This window comes from Pagrus pagrus (genome assembly GCF_965226575.1).
Source record: "Pagrus pagrus genome assembly, chromosome: 18".
NCBI classification, from domain to species: domain Eukaryota; kingdom Metazoa; phylum Chordata; class Actinopteri; order Spariformes; family Sparidae; genus Pagrus; species Pagrus pagrus.
The window spans coordinates 977,189-1,001,404 of NC_140202.1; the positions used below are offsets into that span (position 1 = coordinate 977,189).

The 24,216-nt window shown below is 41.8% G+C and overlaps 2 protein-coding genes across 2 annotated transcripts in view; one reads left to right on the forward strand and one right to left on the reverse strand.

Moving 5' to 3' along the window:
* eipr1 (EARP complex and GARP complex interacting protein 1) overlaps positions 1 to 24,216 on the forward strand; it is a 163,755-nt gene that overhangs the window by 124,020 nt on the left and 15,519 nt on the right. The window lies entirely within an intron of this gene.
* Positions 5,100 to 6,128, reverse strand: LOC311273542 (putative nuclease HARBI1; the record flags this gene model as incomplete). Its single annotated transcript, XM_084380643.1, has 1 exon — positions 5,100 to 6,128. The coding sequence occupies one exon, from the start codon at positions 6,126 to 6,128 to the stop codon at positions 5,100 to 5,102; it is 1,029 nt and encodes a 342-aa protein (XP_084236769.1).

Sequence of the window (24,216 nt, forward strand, 5' to 3'; positions counted from 1 at the left end):
AAATACTATAGCAAATATGTACAGTACAGACCAAAAGTTTGGACACACCTTCTCATTCAATGAGTTTCCTTTCTTTTCATGACTATTGACATTGTAGATTCACACTGAAGGCATCAAAACTATGAATTAACACATGTGGAAATATGTACTTAACAAAAAAGTGTAAAACAACTGAAAATACGCCTTATATTCTAGTTTCTTCAAAGTAGCCACCTTTTGCTCTGATTACTGCTTTGCACACACTCTGCATTCTCTTGATGAGCTTCAAGAGGTAGTCACCTGAAATGGTTTTCACTTCACAGGTGTGCCCTGTCAGGTTTAATAAGTGGGATTTCTTGCCTTATAAATGGGGTTGGGACCATCAGTTGTGTTGTGCAGAAGTCAGGTGGATACACAGCTGATAGTCCTACTGAATAGACTGTTAGAATTTGTATTATGGCAAGAAAAAAGCAGCTAAGTAAAGAAAAACGAGTGGCCATCATTACTTTAAGAAATGAAGGTCAGTCAGTCCGAAAAATTGGGAAAACTTTGAAAGTGTCCCCAAGTGCAGTCGCAAAAACCATCAAGCGCTACAAAGAAACTGGCTCACATGAGGACCGCCCCAGGAAAGGAAGACCAAGAGTCACCTCTGCTGCGGAGGATAAGTTCATCCGAGTCACCAGCCTCAGAAATCGCAGGTTAACAGCAGCTCAGATTAGAGACCAGGTCAATGCCACACAGAGTTCTAGCAGCAGACACATCTCTAGAACAACTGTTAAGAGGAGACTGTGTGAATCAGGCCTTCATGGTAGAATAGCTGCTAGGAAACCACTGCTAAGGACAGGCAACAAGCAGAAGAGACTTGTTTGGGCTAAAGAACACAAGGAATGGACATTAGACCAATGGAAATCTGTGCTTTGGTCTGATGAGTCCAAATTTGAGATCTTTGGTTCCAACCACCGTGTCTTTGTGCGACGCAGAAAAGGTGAACGGATGGACTCTACATGCCTGGTTCCCACCGTGAAGCATGGAGGAGGAGGTGTGATGGTGTGGGGGTGCTTTGCTGGTGACACTGTTGGGGATTTATTCAAAATTGAAGGCATACTGAACCAGCATGGCTACCACAGCATCTTGCAGCGGCATGCTATTCCATCCGGTTTGCGTTTAGTTGGACCATCATTTATTTTTCAACAGGACAATGACCCCAAACACATCTCCAGGCTGTGTAAGGGCTATTTGACCAAGAAGGAGAGTGATGGGGTGCTGCGCCAGATGACCTGGCCTCCACAGTCACCGGACCTGAACCCAATCGAGATGGTTTGGGGTGAGCTGGACCGCAGAGTGAAGGCAAAAGGGCCAACAAGTGCTAAGCATCTCTGGGAACTCCTTCAAGACTGTTGGAAGACCATTTCAGGTGACTACCTCTTGAAGCTCATCAAGAGAATGCCAAGAGTGTGCGAAGCAGTAATCAAAGCAAAAGGTGGCTACTTTGAAGAACCTAGAATATAAGACATATTTTCAGTTGTTTCACACTTTTTTGTTAAGTATATAATTCCACATGTGTTAATTCATAGTTTTGATGCCTTCAGTGTGAATCTACAATTTTCATAGTCATGAAAATAAAGAAAACTCTTTGAATGAGAAGGTGTGTCCAAACTTTTGGTCTGTACTGTACGTTTTTGGCTCACAAAGCTATACAGTTTTGTGCAAACCTCTTGATCATAGGATGTCCAAAAGTTCACAGTGTAAAGAATATGTGTCATGGGATGATGGTCAAAGATGTCAGCTGTATGTAATGTATTGTGTTTTGAATGCTTTCTATAAAGCCTTCTGTGCATGTAGGATATGATTAGTAAGATCTTTACTTTTAATACATAGGACAGGATTTATTATATTGTCACATAGCGGAAACATGGACTGCAGAGAAAAAACATGTTTATCAGACAGCCACATGGTTTTCACAGGGCACACGGTTTACAAAGTACAAACAAATGAGATCTTCAGTCACTGGCTTTGCAGCCTGTTTGACATTTTTTAACTTATTTGGTATGTAACGTAATAGGTCAACTGGATAAAGGTCCAGTAGCAACTAGCTGAAACGGTGCATATCACCACTTACCGTGGTTGAGTCAGACATACTTCCGTCAATAAATTGATTCTCCCCTGGTGCTTGTACTGTATACTGGGACAATGGCAGTAGTTCAGTTAAATGGCCTAATTGAGCTATGACCGTAGCTCAACTCAAGTGTGCATGGAAACGTACTGACTGTCACTCAGTCCAATGCTTGATACAGCAGGATCTTCCAGCACTGCAGGCCCTGGTTGTTTCTTCATGGGGGTTCTTCCTCCTCCTTCTTCTTCTTGTTCTTCGCTGGAGCAAGAATTCCATGATTTACAAACTGTACATAATATCTAACAGTGTCATTGCTATAGCTAGACACACATAATAAACCTTGTAATGTCCTCAAAAATGTATATCGAAGTCTCATAACCGTAATGCCAATAATGAATAATGAATAATTAATAATGAATTGAATGATGATAGTCTGTCTACTAATGGGTCCATACAAACACAATTTACAATCATCTGTTGTAAATAAAGGCAACTAATAAGTGACACAGCAGAGCAAGAATACAGCCGGTCAAAATAAGCTATCTTATGATCTTCACATGCATTTACATTATAGCTTACTTGGCTCAGCTTTAGCAATGCCGCAGTAACAAGGAAACAGTCACATCATGCTAACTGTTACAGTTTGTGCATTCATTAGTTACACTAAAGATATGTTTCGGTAAACGGTCAACATTAGATGTCATTTACCGGTCTAAAGAAACTTTGTGAGTTCAGCTCTTTATTCTCACAGCTGTCTCTGGCATTGGAAAGCTCCGGCAAAATGTACTCTTGCCTAGCTTCTTTTTATGTTGCTTTTTTTCTCTGCCGTAGACATGGTGTCTTTTCAGGAGCTGTTGTTCAATTATTATATTAAGACGTTTAATTATATATGGACTAGGGCCAGACCGATCTGGATTTTTTGGGGCCAATCCCAATACCGATATTAGGGAATAAAAAATTCTGATAACTGATATATCGGCTGGATACATTTTTACATTTTTCTAAAAAATATAACAAAACAAACAACTAGAAAATACAAGAAGAAAGTAATTCGAAACAGAGTGATACATATACGGCTCCAATGCCAATTCTTGATTTTTATAAACCACCCTTCACTATGTCACCTGTTCAACATTAAGGGGAATGTGATTTGATTCTTCTGGATGCACAACTCGCACCCAATTTTAAGATGACTCTTTTTCTTGCTCAGAACATCACCTTTTATCACATTACCTATGAGTGACTTTAATTTTCTTAAAAATATTTGGACAGTGATACCCTTTCTTCAGTTTTGATTCTGTATTATAATGCAGATGTAGAATCATAGCTCTGTGTTAAGGCACAGACAATCTTTTTCCTCTTGTATGTTTCTGGCATTTCAAGCAGAACTACTGTTCGATAATCACAGGCAACTAATCGATTATTTTTCGACTAATCCCCCCGCCGCCGCTGCACCGCAGCATAGACAGAAAGGGACATCGGGCCTCCACTTTCTATTGGGTGCTTCGCTCTCATATGACTGTGCATGGCTGTCGTAGACTTGTGATATGCAAGCTTTGCCTCGCAGGGATTACACCTCACCTCTGTTTCATTTGTTTTTTTTAAATGGTTCCACACAGAACTTTTTGACGGCTGCAGCACTCTCTCCATGGCTTCTGCTTGTTTCTTCTTCTACGGTGGCATCTAACATCAGCCCATCACACAGCGTATCAAATGCTATACTGCCCCTGTGCGGAGGGCACCAGTAAAACAAAGGGATATTTTTTACAGACATGATTTACTAATCTATTATTTATGATTTAACGACTATTCGACTAATCGAAAATCATTGCCCATCCCTAACAGGGAGCCTAATGAAACAAACTGAGACACAAAACATTAAAAATATGTTACTGTCAAAACACTTCAGCAGTTTTTCTCTACAGCATTTACACTCAATTTTAGAATTGCAGGCCTCTGTAATGGTTAGCATTCAGTGCTTTTTAAATCTGCCGCTGTCCTCCATCCATTATGGTCCCATTCCCCCTCTCATCCATAACTACCAGCTCTTAAACTCAATGACCGACTCTCATGTACAATTATCAACTCTTCTTCCTAATCACTAGCACTCAGCTTTAGTTTTAACCCTTCCACTATACTTATTGACCCCACTTGTATGTCCACAGTACCTGGACACTACCTACATAACTCTTCCAGTGTTTGGACTATTTTCTGACTTTATGTGGTGGTAAAAATGAATTTTGCAGATGATTGTTTTTGAGATTATCAGACAGTGGAGGCTTGGATTGATGTTCTTACAACAAGTAAATATTTTTCAGTTTGACTTGTTTTTCAATTTAACAATAGTAGTAATCAGCTTAAACAGCTTCAGTGAAATAGATTTTCCAGGGTTATGCGGAACTAGAAATATGAGCACCATCATCTCAAAAGATATTCCCTCATTTGATCTTCTGGGCCCAGTTTTTCAAAAGTAATCCAGTGGGATTTCGGATCACGGATTGGATCAAATCTTGCAAATGGGTTTTTCAAAGGCAAAAGAGGGATTCCGGATAAGATCAGATCATGTAATCCGATTTTAAATTTGATCTGGATCAAACCTGCCCTTTGGGTTTTTCAAAACTTTGAACTCTGTTTGGGATCTATTTGATCCAAAAAAACAGGATTATCCTGATCCCATCAGAAGGGTGGATTCAGTTGTGATCTTTCGAACCAAATAAAATCAGAGAGGTTTTTTTTTATAAGTGAATGATCACAAAATCAATGTCTACTGACGATATATACATTTCTTAATATGAATACAAATCATTCATCAAGACAGTGACCATGGATATAAAGAAAATCTATGAAGCATGTCACATCTAATGAGATGTTAAACAAAAAAAAATGAAAAAAATCTCAAAGCTATCAGCTGTCGAATAAATGTCACTGTTGCTCACAGCTCTATGATTCCACAGTATATTAATGCCAATGACAACAAAAAAATATACTCAGTCATTCAGTAGACTAATTAAAAGTAATTTCTCACAGTTGCATCTCTAATTGCATGTCCACTGTGTCCTTCATTTGGTAAGAACCCTGGCGGCTGTTGTCGTTCTACATCAGGCTCAGGTCCATCAAAATTGTCATCAAGAGGGACATTACGCCTGGTGGCGATGTTATGTAAAACAATACAGGCAAGGATTATGTTGCACGCCACCTTGGGTTGTACGCGCAAGTAGTTTAGACACGCAAACCGTCTCTTCAGGACTCCGTTTAGGCGTTCAATGGCACATCTTGTTCTGCAATGTGAGGAGTTGAAGCGTGCCTGCTCAGGTGTGTTTGCAACTGGAAAAGGGGTCATTAGCCATGGTAGGAGTGGATACACGCTGTCTCCCAATAGTATGCCATTTGGTCGGTGGGATTGAAACTGTCTGTGTAGTGCACTCTCTCTTAGAATGCATGCATCATGAACAGACCCTGGCCATTTCACAACACAGTTGGTGATTATGAGGTCGGCGTTTCCCACAAGTTGGTTGTTGATGCTGTGCCTCCCCTTTCGATTGACATACTCCCACTCCCTTTCACAAGGTGCTTGGATATGCACATGAGTGCAATCAATAGCACCAATAGTGCTAGGCATGTTCCCCATTTGAAAAAACTTAGATTTAGACTTAGTCTGAGCTGTCTGGTCATCCTTGGGAAAGGAAACAAATTGATTGATCAGACTGCCCAGTGCTACTGACACAGCCCTCACCACATTACTCACAGTTGATTTTCTCACTCCCATATTGTCACCAATTACTTGGTGAAAAGTCCCACATGCGTAAAAGCGCAGAGCGATTAAGCACTGTTCCTCCACGGATAAAGCATGACTCATTTGGGTTTGGCGTTGGAGTGTTGGCCTGACAAGATCTGCAATGTACTTAATGGCATCTCTCCCAAAGCGAAAACGTGCATACAGTTCTTCTGATGTGTATTGCTGAGGTGGTTTGGTACGCTCAGCATACACCCTTTCACGGTACCTTCTCCTACGGTAACGATGAACAATACCCGCCATGTGGATGCCTCTGTATGCTAGTAGAAATGGGTGCAAAGACATGATGTGTTTAACTGGTCTCACCCATTAACGAGCAATGAGCTGAGTGGTGTAAGCCTAATTGAGCACAAGCCTAAGCAATCATGCTCAAGGCTTATAAGGTCAGTGTTGGCTACACCAAAGAGTTGGAACCATGGACTCAAAAGGGCCTAATTTCAGTGTGGCAGAAACCTGTGCACTGCTGGAGGGTGTTCGGGGCAATTTTGCATCGATAGTAGGAGGTTTCAGCTCTGCAAAGGGTGGAGAAGTAACCAAGAAAGGAAAAGACAACATTTGGGAGGACATTACCAATCATGCCAGAAGAGGACAATAAAACAAGTGATGTTGCGATGGAAGAACCTTAGGGCCAAGGCAACGAAATACCTTATTTTTGTAAAACTGGGTGGCCTATGCAACAGGTGCTACAAAACAAATAAAAGGGGCTCTGGTATTTTGCTAAAGAGGTAAAAAACCTACCAGAAAGCAATACTACACAGCACTGGACCAGTAAATGCTTATGTTGGTGGGTGGCCTACTGCTAGTTTTGGCAGCGCTTGGTTGTGGCTCATCCTTTTTGAAACAGAAAACAATATGGCAGTTGGCATGTAAAGCAGTAACATAATCAACCACCACAAAATTACTCATTTCACAATCAGAATTTGTTTTTGTCTAATAGCATTTGGAAAAGTCTAGCTGAACCACATGATTAAATCATTTTATCCCCATTTAATTTAGCTGAGGGCAGCAGTAGTCTCTAGTGCACATGCTCCATGGGCCCCACAATGTGGAAGATATAGATCATCTTTAGCCGCAAAGTTGTTGGTTTTGTGTGCCACTGAGCAGCTTTCATAGGAATGAACGGGGCTCCGCCCCTGACACTTTATTCAGCTCTCATAATATGTCTATTTATTCTACTCAGAAAATAAAAGCTAGCAAGTTAGGTTTACCTTTCTTCTACTTGGACAGCGTAAGTGCTTCTTACCCAAGTCAACTCCACTGTTTCCTCTGCTACAATGCCAAGAACAGCCACTGTCAGTCCGCTGATAGGACGCTACAGTGGCAATGCCATTCATCACACAGATTTGTGGACCACCAAGTCAAATTTGCTGCTGTTTTACACCGAAAAACATTTTGATTGCTGTTTGCCTTTGTGGTCATCCCAAGCTGATTTGAGTTTTTCCACTTTGTAGATTTTAGTGTTAGCGAGTGCACAATAAGCTGCATTTCTCTCTGGAGCAAGGACCAGAGGCAGGTGATTGAGCCTGAGTTTGTTCACCGGCCACTGAGGGATAGAAAATATTGAGATTATTGAGTCCCTCCATGGGATAATAATTGGCTGGACAAAATATCGATAATACCTTTCAGGATAATGCAGTACAACACTTTACCTTGCCCTTTAGGGTCTACTGAGGCAAGGTCCTATAGTCTTTCCCAATGAGTCTATATGACTAGAGCACTTTGAGTGTTTTAATTTCACGCTGCAGTCCAGAGGGAGCAACTACTGTCTCTGTGAAATGGTTAATATATTATATATATATATATATTAAAATAAATCCAAATATGTATGTCAGAACTATTTACAGCAGTGGATTTGGGAGAAATTTGGGATGGAAATAATGCTAATGTTATTTATAGTCACATTGTTGTAGCACTGACGATGCAGAGATACAGTGAATAAACAAAGTAAATATTCTCCCGTCATCAGCAAATACAGGTGTTTGTGGGCTGTCCACAACATGGAGATAAACCGATACATACAGAAGTTGTGTGTGTGTGTGTGTGTGAGAGAGAGAGAGAGAGAGAGAGAAAGGGAGAGACAGCAGTTGTGGTGCAACTTGGAATTTTATATTGTGGCTCCACTTCTGCATGTTCTTGCATATAACTTATACTTATTGTATTTGATGAATAGTAGGCAGTCAGATGATGTTATACATGTCTGTGCGCCTCCATTGCCTCACTTTTGTGACAAGCCAGCATTCTATCTTTTCTCTCTCGTTATCTTTGTCAGTTACATTCCCGTCTAGTAATACTTCCACATTCTGCTTCTCAGATGCTTTGGTGTTGTGATTATCTGCTCAGGACAGCTTTGCTCACCAGTCTCCACTATTTTTGCAACAAAAAACAACATTATTAGCTATGTGTACTAATAGGTAAACAGCGCATGCAGTAGGGGAAGCTGATGAAGGCAGAGGTCATGAGAGATGGAAGAGGATCTTTTTCTCTACGTTTGACTCCAAGTTTGAACATACTTGTTCATACTTTGAATAAAAAGTGACTATCTCCAAACAAACTGTTAGAAGTACCATGTGGAGTTGTTGATCACTAATAGTGCTATGGAGCTTGTTTTACAGGAGGGTCCCTGTTTTGTTTGTAATGTGCATGCACATGAGGATGCACAAAGGAATGCAGCAATGCACCCTCAAAGGCAGTGAAGACTGCAAACTAGTAAACAAGCATGTAAACAATTATGTTTTCAAATTATTTTAAAAAAACGTAAAATATGAGGTAAAACATATAGAAAAAATGCATTTAACAGGTGTGTTAGACATCAAAAAGATGCACAGTGAAAGTAAACATGTTCATTCACAAGAAAATTGTACAGGGTGTATAGGGTACCTTTAAGTATTGTAAATATGTTCATTTTATAAAAAAAATCTAACGTATCTGATAGAAAAATGTTTGCCCCAGTAAAAATTTACCTCAAGAATTTTTGACACATTTTTACATATTTTTTTAAATAAGAAAACAATGAACTCTTAACATGTCAGCATGCTTCAACCAAAGTGCTTTTTTAGATGGTTAAACAGCATCTGAAACCCCACACGGTTCCAATAATTTAATTGAGGAGCCTGTGACCACCAGTAGGCAAGCAATAGGCAGGATTTGTTCTTCTTTTAACTCCTGCCTTCAAAAGCATGCTCCAAAAACACCTGTTTGGCACATCCCACAGGTAAACAGGTTAATTGGTAACAGGTGGTAGTGTCATGATTGGGTATGAAAGGGGCATCCTCTGAAGGCTCAGTCGTTCACAAGCAAAGATGGGGAAAGGTTCACCACTTTATCAAACACATGATTGTATAAGTAAGGGATAATGTCTGACGAGATGTCCATTACAGATGTCTCTCCTTTAAGATGACGCCATTACCGCAGTGTTAAAGGTGCAAGGCAGTAAAGGGAGGGGGGACTGCTTTATCCAGCTGATTTTGCATTAGCTGCAATGCGCACCAACAACCACCAGGTGGCACATGTGAGCGGTCCAGACTTCAGTGAACACATCAGGGCACTGAGTTTCTCTCTCCTCCCTCTCGAACCAGACACACTGTTTTATTTCCTCATTGACTTAGTCCATATCTACAGAGCCCCTCTAGGGTCACATGGTAGGAAAAAAATTGGATGTGGAAATCCGTGTGAACGGATTTGTAAATCGTGCTCTCAGATTCACAGTCCATGTACACAGATTTTGCCCTCTTCTCATTGATCAGCACAGCGATAGTGATATTGAGATATTGAGATATTGATAGTGATCAATAACAATAAAGATGATGACAACAACTCCGTTTGACTGTATATGAGCAAAATGCTCTATTTAACTGGAGAGGAGGAGCACTGCGGTGTGTCTTTGTGTGCGTAATGTGGTGCGCAGATGTCAATACTCTGATTGGACAGGACAAGTCATAAGAACTACCATTCTGATTAATAGGAGTGTGGGTGGGTGAAATAATTCATCTTTGATAAGGGACATATTAATAACATAACCTGCAGCGATCCTCCAGCATCAGGGCCTATCTTGTTGCTGGTTGAATTGGCGCGCAGCGCAAGTGTTGTTGCTAGTTTTACGGTCTACGGTCTTAAAATGAGGTGTGATCAGGTGCTTTGCTGCCGCATCTTGGAGCAGCAGAAAGTGTTTGCAGTATGAAACGTCAATGGGCCATTGATCTAAAGGCAATGTTGCAGTGTTTGACCTGCTATATAGAGGAAAAGAGGGAGAATGATTAGAAAGGCTGCGTTCAGTCATTTAACTCAGGCACTCAGGCCTCTCTCAAAAGCCCCTGCCCCCAAACCATGAACGCGCACTGTCCGACACCTGCCGAATACTGCCGACGGAGTCCAAGTCCTCACAAGCGGTGAGGAGGAGATTCACACTACCCTCAGTGATTCACAGACAAATGTGAATATTGTATTAGACTTGTGATAATACTATGTTTTGCATGTTAGAGCTTCCACAATGAGAGCATAGTTGACTTTGATGATGACTACACGCCAAGAGTAGATCTTCAAGCTTAAAGGATTGCACATGAGCAGGTCAGCATCTACAGTAGAACATTACTGGTGCTTTGTTTCTGATAAACACCCTAATCAGAATCACATTTTTGCCAAGTAGTTTTCCACAATTTGAATTTGTGTTTTTGTGCATAATAATAAACACAGTAGGCAGAAAAATGTAAAGAAAGATAAAGCGCTGGTACTTCATAAAAATGTTATATAAACTGGGACATCTGTACAGTTTTGTCCAGGAATGTCTAAAGTATTCACCATTGAAAGTGTATATGTTCACAGTATGCTGAGGACAGTGTCTATATTTAATAATAAAATATCTAATAATGTTGCTCATCTGTTGCTTTACAGGCCAAAATTCGAGGACTACGTTTGGAGCAATCACGTCATTTACATTACATTTAGGTCATTTAGCAGACACTTTTGTCCAAAGTAACTTACAATAAGTACATTTGTCAGAAGAAAGAAACCACAACATATCACCGTCGATAAAATAGAAAAGAAAAGAGAAACAATTTTCAAGCCCTCATCTGAGCAAAGTAGCTGCTATTTATCAAGGATACCATAAGTACAAAAGTGCTATGATGTAAGTGATAAAGGGTAAGAACATACAAGTGCATATAAATTATTATATTATTATTTTTCTTTTTGGTGGTGGTGGTGGTGGTGGTGGTGGTGGGGGGGGGGTTGGGAGGGAGTCATGCTATGCAGGGTCGAGGTGAAGGCTGAACAAGTGAGTCTCGAGTCTTTCAAGACAAGAGCTGGAACTCTGCCTGATACCTATTTATTTGTCGTTATGTATTTACTCCTTGTTTCGCATTATCTTTACACTTCCAGCATAAACAACCATCCCATTACAGTTCTTACACTTTACTTGATGCACTAATAATAACAAGTTAATTAGGTAAGACTCTTGTTTATTTAATTTATTTGGAACACATGTAAATAAATAACACTACAAAAATAGTATCCCTCTTATTGTTTAGACAATATACAGTACAATTAGCATAAACAAATATATACAGGAAGGACACCCAGAGGTTTCTTGACTGATTATAAACACAGATCAGTGTTGGCCAACAGGTTAGGCTGCTGATGTCGGTGCTGTCTCAATCCTCTACTGTTTTGGCAGTGATTGTCCTGTAGAAAGAATAGCACAATTACTTCTCTGACAGTAAATACAGCTTTTTACGAACCTTAAAATTACTTTCAATGTATTATAACACCACAACTATTGATGCATTTTATGCAGTGACAAATATTCCTGAAAACAACCAGAAATAGCCTCTGTTACATCAGAATTGTGCCATTTACAGTCATTTCATATTTACCAATTCTACTTTTTGGGGGGGTTAGCAAAATGTCACTTTCAGAATAATTGACATAGTTTCACATTCTCATTATTTTTACTATGCATTTTGACAGTAGTGTGTACAAGCTCTACTTATTGGACTTTTTGTTGTAGTACCTGACCTAAGAGAAAGGAGTTCCATCACCTGGATGGAGAACTAAATGTGTTTACTGGACATAAAGTTACATATAAATGTGTTTATGGGGCATAAAAATATTATTGATTCTGTCAAAGACAACACAGGACTGTTGCTATGTAAAAAAAAACAAGTAAAAATAGAAGTCTGGGGTTAGGTGGATGATGGGAAACTTATGTGATGGTGGCAAGCGATCTTTTATAGGGATTGTTAGGTGCATCCTGTGTTTCCCACATTCTACTGTGGTCAGCCAACAGTCAGATCATGAATTGAAATGCAAAGTCATTTTTAAATTTTTTTTAAAAATGTCTTGCTAATATGCAATAGTCTCAAGCATCAGGCTAACATGTGACTGTTAGGACCAGAGCTAATGAAATGATGCCATTCCATTTTGTATTGTATCCCTGCTATGAAGCACATTCATGTACATAAAGCAAACCAACTTGAAATGTACAAATGTACACATGTATACATGAAATGTATCCATCAAAGGTATATCTTACACGAATAACAGTGGTCTGATCCATGTTGCTACCAGTATCAAGTTACACTCGCTTGTCAGAGAGAGACTCTACAAAATAGTGGAAACAGCAGGGCATGGTTCTGTCGTGAACTGAACTTTCCAAATGCTGGAAGTTGATGTGTTCCTCTCATAACTGTATGACACATAAATAGGCAACATCAATACATTTGTAAAACATCAAGTTCTAAGTCTATATGAATGAATGTCACATAAATACCATCTAACGACATCTGCTTACAAATACAATGCAAATTAAAGCTGCAAGCAGCGATGAACGGGCCCTCGCAGTCCAGGCGCGTCGGGGCATGCTGCTGTCGCGACACAATGCTGTAGAGGCATGCTGCTGTCGAGGCATGCTGCTGTCGGGGCATGCTGCTGTTGGGGCATGCTGCTGTTGGGGCTTGTTCATGCAACAACTTCCGTTGAGGAATCAAAACTGAAGGCAGTCAAGCTGTTCTTTCATCATTTAGCAATAAAAGCGCCCCCTATTGGCCAATTTGCACCAATTTTTCACAAACCGTCATGGGGCCATGGAACACAATAAAAAAAACTTTAGAGTGAATGGGACTGTATTTCATGAAGATATGGCAGATTGTCTGTGTAACCACAATGTGCAGGAAGTTGTTGTTTCATATTTTGGGCGTTATTTGGACTATCATAAATCTTTTAATAACTTTTTGTCAGAAGGGTCCACAGATGCTGTGTGCAAAGTTTGGTGCAAATTGGAGAAATTGCCTGGGAGGAGTTCGAAAAAGTAGGTTTGTGACATTCTGGAATGTGCAAATGGAAATGTACCTCGAAAGTGGGCGTGGCCTACATCACACAATTCAGGTGAATGCAGGTAACACGTATATATAAGGTTTAACAATGTGCGCCATGCTATGTTGGAGTTATTAGGCAAAAACGTTTTTTTGTTGATAATAGCGTCACCTGCTGGTCATTTTTGCTGTGTGAGTTACAGGGGCCAGGCTATACCACCCCACTCAGTTTCATATCCATAAGTGTTATGGTGTGGGCACAGTGCCAAATATAAAATTAAACTGCCACCAGAGCGCCACCTAGTGGCAGATCTGTAACCCCTTTTTCAGCTATCCTCAGGAGGGCATTGGCAATGAGTGTAGCAAGTTTCATGTTAATCCGACAAACGGGTGTGGAGATATAAATTACTCCAATTTAAAGAGCGCCACCTAGTGGTCATTGGCCAAATCTTTGCACAGAGCCTTAGGGGCTCATGTCGAAGTGGGATCCTGAGTTTGAAGTCATTCGGACACACCAATGTGGAGATATGCAAAACTTCCTGTTTTGAGCGAAATCTGCAGGAATTTGTAATTTAATAACTTGAGTATTTTTTGGTATATCAAAATTCTTTTAATAACTTTTTGTCAGGAGGGTCCACAGATGCTGTCTGCAAAGTTTTGTGCAAATTGGTGAAATTGCCTGGGAGGAGTTCGAAAAAGTAGGTTTGCGACATTTTGCGAGCTAGCGAAAAAAAACGGTAGGCGGATATGGGCGTGGCCTATACCCAGAGATTCAGGAGGATTCACTGAACGCGTGGATATAAGGTTTTTGAATGTGCGACAAAGTATGTGGGAGTTATTAGGCAAAACGCACTTTCCTTGATAATAGCGCCACCTAGTGGTGAAAATTCACAACGACAACAGATTATAAAATTTTTCGCCAGGTGTGACGTATATTCCAAGTTTGGTGAGTTTTGGGGTATGTTCAGGCAGTGAAAAATGCAATCATTTTGGCAGAAGAAAAAATAAAATAATTAAAACTGCGAGCAGTGATGTACGGGCCCTCGCAGTCCACGCGTGTCGGGGCATGCTGCCGTCGGGGCTTGTTCATGCAACAACTTCCGTTGAGTAATGAAAAGTGAAGGCAGTCAAGGGAAAAACGGTTTTGTGTTGATAACAGCGCCACCTAGTGGTAATTTTTGGTGTGTGAGTTACAGGGGCCAGTGTGTACCACCCCAATGAATTTCATATCCATAAGTATTATGGTGTGGGCACAGTGCCAAAAACAAAATGAAACTGCCGCCAGAGCGCCACCTAGTGTCGGAGCGGTAAGACCTTCGTCAGCCATCCTCAGGAGGGCATTTGCAATAGGTGTACCAAGTTTCATGTCAATCAGACAAACGGATGTGGAGATATAAATTACTCCAATTTAAAGAGCGCCACCTAGTGGTGGTCGGCCAAAATTTGGCACAGAGCCTTAGGGGCTCATGGGGAAGTATTATCCTGAGTTTCATGTCATTCGGACACACCAATGTGGAGATATGCAACACTTCCTGTTTTGAGCGAAATCTGCAGGAATTTGTAATTTAATAACTTGAGTATTGTTTGGAATATCAAAATTCTTTTAATAACTTTTTGTCAGGAGGGTCCACAGATGCTGTGTGCAAAGTTTCGTGCAAATCGATCGAACTGCCTGGGAGGAGTTCGAAAAAGTAGGTTTGCGACATTTTGCGAGCTAGCGAAAAAAAACGGTAGGCGGATATGGGCGTGGCCTATACCCAGAGATTCAGGAGGATTCACTGAACGCGTGGATATAAGGATTTAGAATGTGCGACAAAGTATGTGGGAGTTATTAGGCAAAACGCACTTTCCTTGATAACAGCGCCACCTAATGGTGAAAATTCACAACGACGACAGATTACAAAATTTTTCGCCAGGTGTGACGTATATTCCAAGTTTGGCGAGTTTTGGGGTATGTTCAGGCAGTGAAAAATGCGATCATTTTGGCAGAAGAAAAAATAAAATAAAAATAACAATAATAATTAAAGCTGCAAGCAGCGATGAACGGGCCCTCGCAGTCCACGTACGTTGGGCTGTGGCGGCGTCGGAGGCCTGTGCGCCCAGTTGTGTGCTTGCCCTTTGGCTGTGGAAATGTGGTACCTAATGTAAATGGGATCCGTGGCACACAAAACACAACAGTGACATCTTCAGTGACTTCCTGTGTCCAGAGGGTGGCGCTATAGATATGACACAGTATTGATGTAGAGACGTGTTCAGGGCGAGCCCCTCTACATGTGTGAGCAATTTGATGCCGATGGGAAATTGTATGTTGAAGTTATCAGGACTTCCTACTTGATGGCAAAAGATTGAATTTGAAGGAAAATGGCGGACTTCCTGTTGGACTGAGGGTATGTGTCCAAGAGGGTTTTTTGTGCGTCTGGTGATGATACATAAGCCTACTGATTTTGGTTCATGTACATGCATTTAGGAGGCAGGGCTTCAATTTTGAAATATTCCAGGGGGCGCTATGGAGCCATTTAGCGCCACCTGCTTGTCATTTTTGGTGTGAGAGTTACAGGGGCCAGTCTCTAACACCCCTATGAGTTTCATATCCATAAGTGTTATGGTGTGGGCACAGTGGCAAATAAAAAATGAAACTGCCACCAGGGCGCCACCTAGTGTCGGATCAGTATGACCTTCGTCAGCTATCCTCAGGAGGGCATTGGCAATGAGTGTAGCAAGTTTCATGTTAATCCGACTAACGGATGTGGAGATCTAAATTACTTAAATTTAAAGAGTGCCACCTAGTGGTCATTGGCCAAAACTTTGCACAGAGCCTTAGGGGCTCATGTCGAAGTAGTATCCTGAGTTGCATGTCATTCGGACACACCAATGTGGAGATATGCAACACTTCCTGTTTGGAACGAAATCTGCAGGAAGTTGTCATTTAATAAGTTGAGTATTTTTTGGTATATCAAAATTCTTTTAATAACTTTTTGTCAGGAGGGTCCACAGATGCTGTGTGCAAAGTTTCGTGCAAATCGGTGAAATTGCCTGGGAGGAGTTCGAAAAAGTAGGTTTGCGACATTTTGCGAGCTAGCGAAAAAAAACGGTAGGCGGATATGGGCGTGGCCTATACCCAGAGATTCAGGAGGATTCACTGAACGCGTGGATATAAGGATTTAGAATGTGCGACAAAGTATGTGGGAGTTATTAGGCAAAACGCACTTTCCTTGATAACAGCGCCACCTAGTGGTGAAAATTCACAACGACGACAGATTATAAAATTTTTCGCCAGGTGTGACGTATATTCCAAGTTTGGCGAGTTTTGGGGTATGTTAAGGCAGTGAAAAATGCGATCATTTGGGATAAATAAAAATAATAATAAACATTACAATTACAATAGGGACCTCGCAGGTTTCCTGCTCGGGCCCTAATTAAAACTGCGAGCAGTGATGTACGGGCCCTCGCAGTCCACGCGTGTCGGGGCATGCTGCCGTCGGGGCTTGTTCATGCAACAACTTCCGTTGAGTAATGAAAAGTGAAGGCAGTCAAGGGAAAAACGGTTTTGTCTTGATAACAGCGCCACCTAGTGGCAATTTTTGGTGTGTGAGTTACAGGGGCCAGTGTGTACCACCCCAATGAATTTCATATCCATAAGTATTATGGTGTGGGCACAGTGCCAAAAACAAAATGAACCTGCCACCAGAGCGCCACCTAGTGTCGGATCGGTATGACCTTCATCAGCTATCCTCAGGAGGGCATTGGCAATGAGTGTAGCAAGTTTCATGTTAATCCGACAAACGGATGTGGAGATATAAATTACTTCAATTTAAAGAGCGCCACCTAGTGGTCATTGGCCAAAACTTTGCACAGAGCCTTAGGGGCTCATGTCGAAGTAGTATCCTGAGTTTCATGTAATTCGGACACAGCATTGTGGAGATATGCAACAGTTCATGTTTGGAGCGAAATGTGCAGGAAGTTGTCATTTAATAAGTTGAGCATTCTTTGGAATATCAAAATTCTTTTAATAACTTTTAGTCAGGAGGGTCCACAGATGCTGTGTGCAAAGTTTCGTGTAAATTGGTGAAATTCCCTGGGAGGAGTTCGAAAAAGTAGGTTTGCGACGTTTCGCGAGCTAGCGAAAAAAAACGGTAGGCGGATATGGGCGTGGCCTATACCCAGAGATTCAGGAGGATTCACTGAACGCGTGGATATAAGGTTTTTGAATGTGCGACAAAGTATGTGGGAGTTATTAGGCAAAACGCACTTTCCTTGATAATAGCGCCACCTAGTGGCGAAAATTCACAACGACAACAGATTATAAAATTTTTCGCCAGGTGTGACGTATATTCCAAGTTTGGCGAGTTTTGGGGTATGTTCAGGCAGTGAAAAATGCGATCATTTCGGAAGAAAAAAAACTAAAATAATAATAATCATTACAATTACAATAGGGACCTCGCAGGTTCCCTGCTCGGGCCCTAATAATTAAAACTGCAAGCAGTGATGAACGGGCCCTCGCAGTCCACGCGTGTCGGGGTGTGCTGCGGTCGGGGCCTGCCAGTTACCCGGCCGCATTGCCCGATTATTGTGTATGTATGTCTTAACTGTCCGTGTGTTAATGGGACTGCATTTGGTGAAGATATGGAAGACTGTCTGTTTGAACAGAATTTGCAGGAAATTGTTGTTTCATATTATGGCCGTTGTTTGGACTATCACAATTCTTTTAATAACTTTTTGTCAGGAGGGTCCACAGATGATGTGTGCAAAGTTTGGTGGAAATGGGATTAATTGCATAGGTGGAGTTCGGAGAAGAAGGTTTGTGACATTCCGGAATTTTCAAATGGAAGTGTGACGCGAAAGTGGGCGTGGCCTACATCACACAATTCAGCTGAATGCAGGGAACACATAGATATAAGGTTTAAGAATTCACACCATGTTATGTGGGAGTTATTAGGCAAAAACGGTTTTGTGTTGATAATAGCGCCACCTGCTGGTCATTTTTGGTGTGTGAGTTACAGGGGCCAGTTTATAGCACCCCTATGAGTTTCATATCCATAAGTGTTATGGTGTGGGCACAGTGGCAAATAAAAAATGAAACTGCCACCAGAGCGCCACCTAGTGTTGGATCGGTAAGACCTTCGTCAGCTATCCTCAGGAGGGCATTGGCAATGAGTGTACCAAGTTTCATGTTAATCCGACAAACCAATGTGGAGATATAAATTACTCCAATTTAAAGAGCGCCACCTAGTGGTCATCGGGCAAAATTTTGAACAGAGCCTTAGGGCCTCATAGGGAAGTAGGATCCTGAGTTTGAAGTCATTCGGACACACCAATGTGGAGATATGCAAAACTTCCTGTTATGAGCGAAATCTGCAGGAATTTGTAATTTAATAAGTTGAGTATTTTTTGGTATATCAAAATTCTTTTAATAACTTTTTGTCAGGAGGGTCCACAGATGCTGTGTGCAAAGTTTCGTGCAAATCGGTGAAATTGCCTGGGAGGAGTTCGAAAAAGTAGGTTTGCGACATTTTGCGAGCTAGCGAAAAAAAACGGTAGGCGGATATGGGCGTGGCCTATACCCAGAGATTCAGGAGGATTCACTGAACGCGTGGATATAAGGATTTAGAATGTGCGACAAAGTATGTGGGAGTTATTAGGCAAAACGCACTTTCCTTGATAACAGCGCCACCTAGTGGTGAAAATTCACAACGACGACAGATTATAAAATTTTTCGCCAGGTGTGACGTATATTCCAAGTTTGGCGAGTTTTGGGGTATGTTAAGGCAGTGAAAAATGCGATCATTTGGGATAAATAAAAATAATAATAATAAACATTACAATTACAATAGGGACCTCGCAGGTTTCCTGCTCGGGCCCTAATAATCATTACAATTACAATAGGGTCCTTGCAGGTTCCCTGCTCGGGCCCTAATTAAAACTGCGAGCAGTGATGTACGGGCCCTCGCAGTCCACGCGTGTCGGGGCATGCTGCCGTCGGGGCTTGTTCATGCAACAACTTCCGTTGAGTAATGAAAAGTGAAGGCAGTCAAGGGAAAAACGGTTTTGTCTTGATAACAGCGCCACCTAGTGGTAATTTTTGGTGTGTGAGTTACAGGGGCCAGTGTGTACCACCCCAATGAATTTCATATCCATAAGTGTTATGGTGTGGGCACAGTGCCAAAAACAAAATGAAACTGCCGCCAGAGCGCCACCTAGTGTCGGAGCGGTAAGACCTTCGTCAGCCATCCTCAGGAGGGCATTTGCAATAAGTTTACCAAGTTTCATGTCAATCAGACAAACGGATGTGGAGATATAAATTACTTCAATTTAAAGAGCGCCACCTAGTGGTGGTCGTCCAAAATTTGGCACAGAGCCTTAGGGGCTCATGGGGAAGTATTATCCTGAGTTTCATGTCATTCGGACACACCAATGTGGAGATATGCAACACTTCCTGTTTTGACCGAAATCTGCAGGAAATTGTTATTTAATAACTTGAGTATTCTTTGGAATATCAAAATTCTTTTAATAACTTTTTGTCAGGAGGGTCCACAGATGCTTAGTGCAAAGTTTCGTGCTAATCGGTCGAACTGCCTGGGAGGAGTTCGAAAAAGTAGGTTTGCGACATTTTGCGAGCTAGCGAAAAAAAACGGTAGGCGGATATGGGCGTGGCCTATACCCAGAGATTCAGGAGGATTCACTGAACGCGTGGATATAAGGATTTAGAATGTGCGACAAAGTATGTGGGAGTTATTAGCCAAAACGCACTTTCCTTGATAACAGCGCCACCTAGTGGTGAAAATTCACAACGACGACAGATTATAAAATTTTTCGCCAGGTGTGACGTATATTCCAAGTTTGGCGAGTTTTGGGGTATGTTCAGGCAGTGAAAAATGCGATCATTTGGGAAGAAAAAAAACTAAAATAAGAATAATAATAATCATTACAATTACAATAGGGTCCTTGCAGGTTCCCTGCTCGGGCCCTAATAATTAAAACTGCAAGCAGTGATGAACGGGCCCTCGCAGTCCACGCGTGTCGGGGTGTGCTGCGGTCGGGGCCTGCCAGTTACCCGGCCGCATTGCCCGATTATTGTGTATGTATGTCTTAACTGTCCGTGTGTTAATGGGACAGCATTTGGTCAAGATATGGAAGACTGTCTGTTTGAACAGAATTTGCAGGAAATTGTAATTCTATATTTTGGGTGTTTATTGGAGTATCAAAATTGTTTTAATAACTTTTTGTCGTGAGCATGTACAGATGCTGTGTGCAAAGTTTGGTGCAAATCGGTGAAATTGCCTGGGCGGAGTTCGAAAAAGTAGGTTTTTCAGTTTGCGCGATTTTGCGAATGGAAATTTGGGGTGAACGTGGGCGTGGCCTACATCAATCACTTCATCTGGATTCAGGGAACACGTAGATATAAGGCTTTGAACTGTGCGACATATTATGTGGGAGTTATTCACCGAAAACGCTTTTGTCTTGATAACAGCGCCACCTGCTGGTCATTTTTGGTGTGTGAGTTACAGGGGCCAGTCTATACCACCCCAATGAGTTTCATATCCATAAGTGTTATGGTGTGGGCACAGTGCCAAATGTAAAATGAAACTGCCACCAGAGCGCCACCTAGTGTCGGATCGGTAAGACCTTCATCAGCTTTCCTCAGGAGGGCATTGGCAATGAGTGTACCAAGTTTCATGTTAATCCGACAAACGGATGTGGAGATATAAATTACTTCAATTTAAAGAGCGCCACCTAGTGGTCATCATCCCAAATTTTGCACAGAGCCTTAGGGGCTCATGGGGAAGTAGTATCCTGAGTTTGATGTCATTCGGACACACCAATGTGGAGATATGCAACACTTCCTGTTTGGAACTAAATCTGCAGGAAGTTGTTATTTAATAACTTGAGTATTCTTTGGAATATCAAAATTCTTTTAATAAGTTTTTGTCAGAAGGGTCCACAGATGCTGTGTGCAAAGTTTTGTGCAAATCGGTCGAACTGCCTGGGAGGAGTTCGAAAAAGTAGGTTTGCGACATTTTGCGAGCTAGCGAAAAAAAACGGTAGGCGGATATGGGCCTGGCCTATACCCAGAGATTCAGGAGGATTCACTGAACGCGTGGATATAAGGATTTAGAATGTGCGACAAAGTATGTGGGAGTTATTAGGCAAAACGCACTTTCCTTGATAACAGCGCCACCTAGTGGTGAAAATTCACAACGACGACAGATTCTAAAATTTTTCGCCAGGTGTGACGTATATTCCAAGTTTGGCGAGTTTTGGGGTATGTTCAGGCAGTGAAAAATGCGATCATTTTGGCAGAAGAAAAAATAAAATAAAAATTAAAACTGCAAGCAGTGATGAACGGGCCCTCGCAGTCCACGCGTGTCGGGGTGTGCTGCAGTCGGGGCCTGCCAGTTACCCGGCCGCATTGCCCGATTATTGTGTATGTATGTCTTAACTGTCCGTGTGTTAATGGGACTGCATTTGGTCAAGATATGGAAGACTGTCTGTTTGAACAGAATTTGCAGGAAATTGTAATTCTATATTTTGGGTGTTTATTGGAGTATCAAAATTGTTTTAATAACTTTTTGTCGTGAGCATGTACAGATGCTGTGTGCAAAGTTTGGTGCAAATCGGTGAAATTGCCTGGGAGGAGTTCGAAAAAGTAGGTTTTTCGGTTTGCGCGATTTTGCGAATGGAAATTTGGGGTGAACGTGGGCGTGGCCTACATCAATCACTTCATCTGGATTCAGGGAACACGTAGATATAAGGCTTTGAACTGTGCGACATATTATGTGGGAGTTATTCACCGAAAACGCTTTTCTCTTGATAACAGCGCCACCTGCTGGTCATTTTTGGTGTGTGAGTTACAGGGGCCAGTCTATACCACCCCAATGAGTTTCATATCCATAAGTGTTATGGTGTGGGCACAGTGCCAAATGTAAAATGAAACTGCCACCAGAGCGCCACCTAGCGTCGGATCGGTAAGACCTTCATCAGCTATCCTCAGGAGGGCACTGGCAATGAGTGTACCAAGTTTGGCATTAATCGGACCAACCGATGTGGAGATATAAAATAGTTTAATTTAAAGAGCGCCACCTAGTGGTGGTCGGCCAAAATTTGGCACAGAGCCTTAGGGGCTCATGGGGAAGTAGGATCCTGAGTTTGAAGTCATTCGGACACACCAGTGTGGAGATATGCAAAACTTCCTGTTTTGAGGGAAATCTGCAGGAATTTGTAATTTAATAACTTGAGTATTTTTTGGTGTATCAAAATTCTTTTAATAACTTTTTGTCAGGACGGTCCACAGATGCTGTGTGCAAAGTTTTGTGCAAATTGGTGAAATTGCCTGGGAGGAGTTCGAAAAAGTAGGTTTGCGACATTTTGCGAGCTAGCGAAAAAAAACGGTAGGCGGATATGGGCGTGGCCTATACCCAGAGATTCAGGAGGATTCACTGAACGCGTGGATATAAGGATTTAGAATGTGCGACAAAGTATGTGGGAGTTATTAGGCAAAACGCACTTTCCTTGATAATAGCGCCACCTAGTGGCGAAAATTCACAACGACAACAGATTATAAAATTTTTCGCCAGGTGTGACGTATATTCCAAGTTTGGTGAGTTTTGGGGTATGTTCAGGCAGTGAAAAATGCGATCATTTCGGAAGAAAAAAAACTAAAATAATAATAATCATTACAATTACAATAGGGACCTCGGGCCCTAATTAAAACTGCGAGCAGTGATGTACGGGCCCTCGCAGTCCACGTACGTTGGGCTGTGGCGCCGTCGGAGGCCTGTGCGCCCAGTTGTGTGCTTGCCCGTTGCCTGTGGAAATGTCCTACCTAAATGGGATTCGTGTCACACAAAACACAACAGTGACATCTTCAGTGACTTCCTGTGTCCAGTGGGTGGCGCTATAGATATGACATAGTATTGATGCAGAGACGTGTTCAGGGCGAGCCCCTCTACATGTGTGAGCAATTTGATGCGGATGGGAAATTGTATGTTGAAGTTATCAGGACTTCCTGATTGATGGCAAAAGATTGAATTTGAAGGAAAATGGCGGACTTCCTGTTGGACTGAGGGTATGTGTCCAAGAGGGTTTTTTGTGCGTCTGGTGATATATACATAATCCTACCGACTTTGGTTCATGTACGTGCATGTAGGAGGCAGGGCTTCAATTTTGAAATATTCCAGGGGGCGCTATGGAGCCATTTAGCGCCACCTGCTCGTCATTTTTGGTGTGTGAGTTACAGGGGCCAGTCTCTAACACCCCTATGAGTTTCATATCCATAAGTGTTATGGTGTGGGCACAGTGGCAAATAAAAAATGAAACTGCCACCAGAGCACCACCTAGAGTCGGATCTGGAACACATTTGTCAGCTATCCTCAGGAGGGCATTGGGAATAAGTATACCAAGTTTTGTGATAATCTGACCAACCGATGTTGAGATATAAAATAGTTCAATTTAAACAGCGCCACCTGGTGGTCATCATCCCAAATTTTGAAGAGAGCCTTAGGGCCTCATAGGGAAGTAGGATCCTGAGTTTGAAGTCATTCGGACACACCAATGTGGAGATATGCAAAACTTCCTCTTTTGAGCGAAATCTGCAGGAATTTGTAATTTAATAACTTGAGTATTTTTTGGTATATCAAAATTCTTTTAATAACTTTTTGTCAGGAGGGTCCACAGATGCTGTGTGCAAAGTTTTGTGCAAATTGGTGAAATTGCCTGGGAGGAGTTCGAAAAAGTAGGTTTGCGACATTTTGCGAGCTAGCGAAAAAAAACGGTAGGCGGATATGGGCGTGGCCTATACCCAGAGATTCAGGAGGATTCACTGAGCGCGTGGATATAAGGTTTTTGAATGTGCGACAAAGTATGTGGGAGTTATTAGGCAAAACGCACTTTCCTTGATAAGAGCGCCAACTAGTGGCGAAAATGAACACTGACAACAGATTATAAAATTTTTCGCCAGGTGTGACATATATTCCAAGTTTGGCGAGTTTTGGGGTATGTTCAGGCAGTGAAAAATGCGATCATTTGGGCAA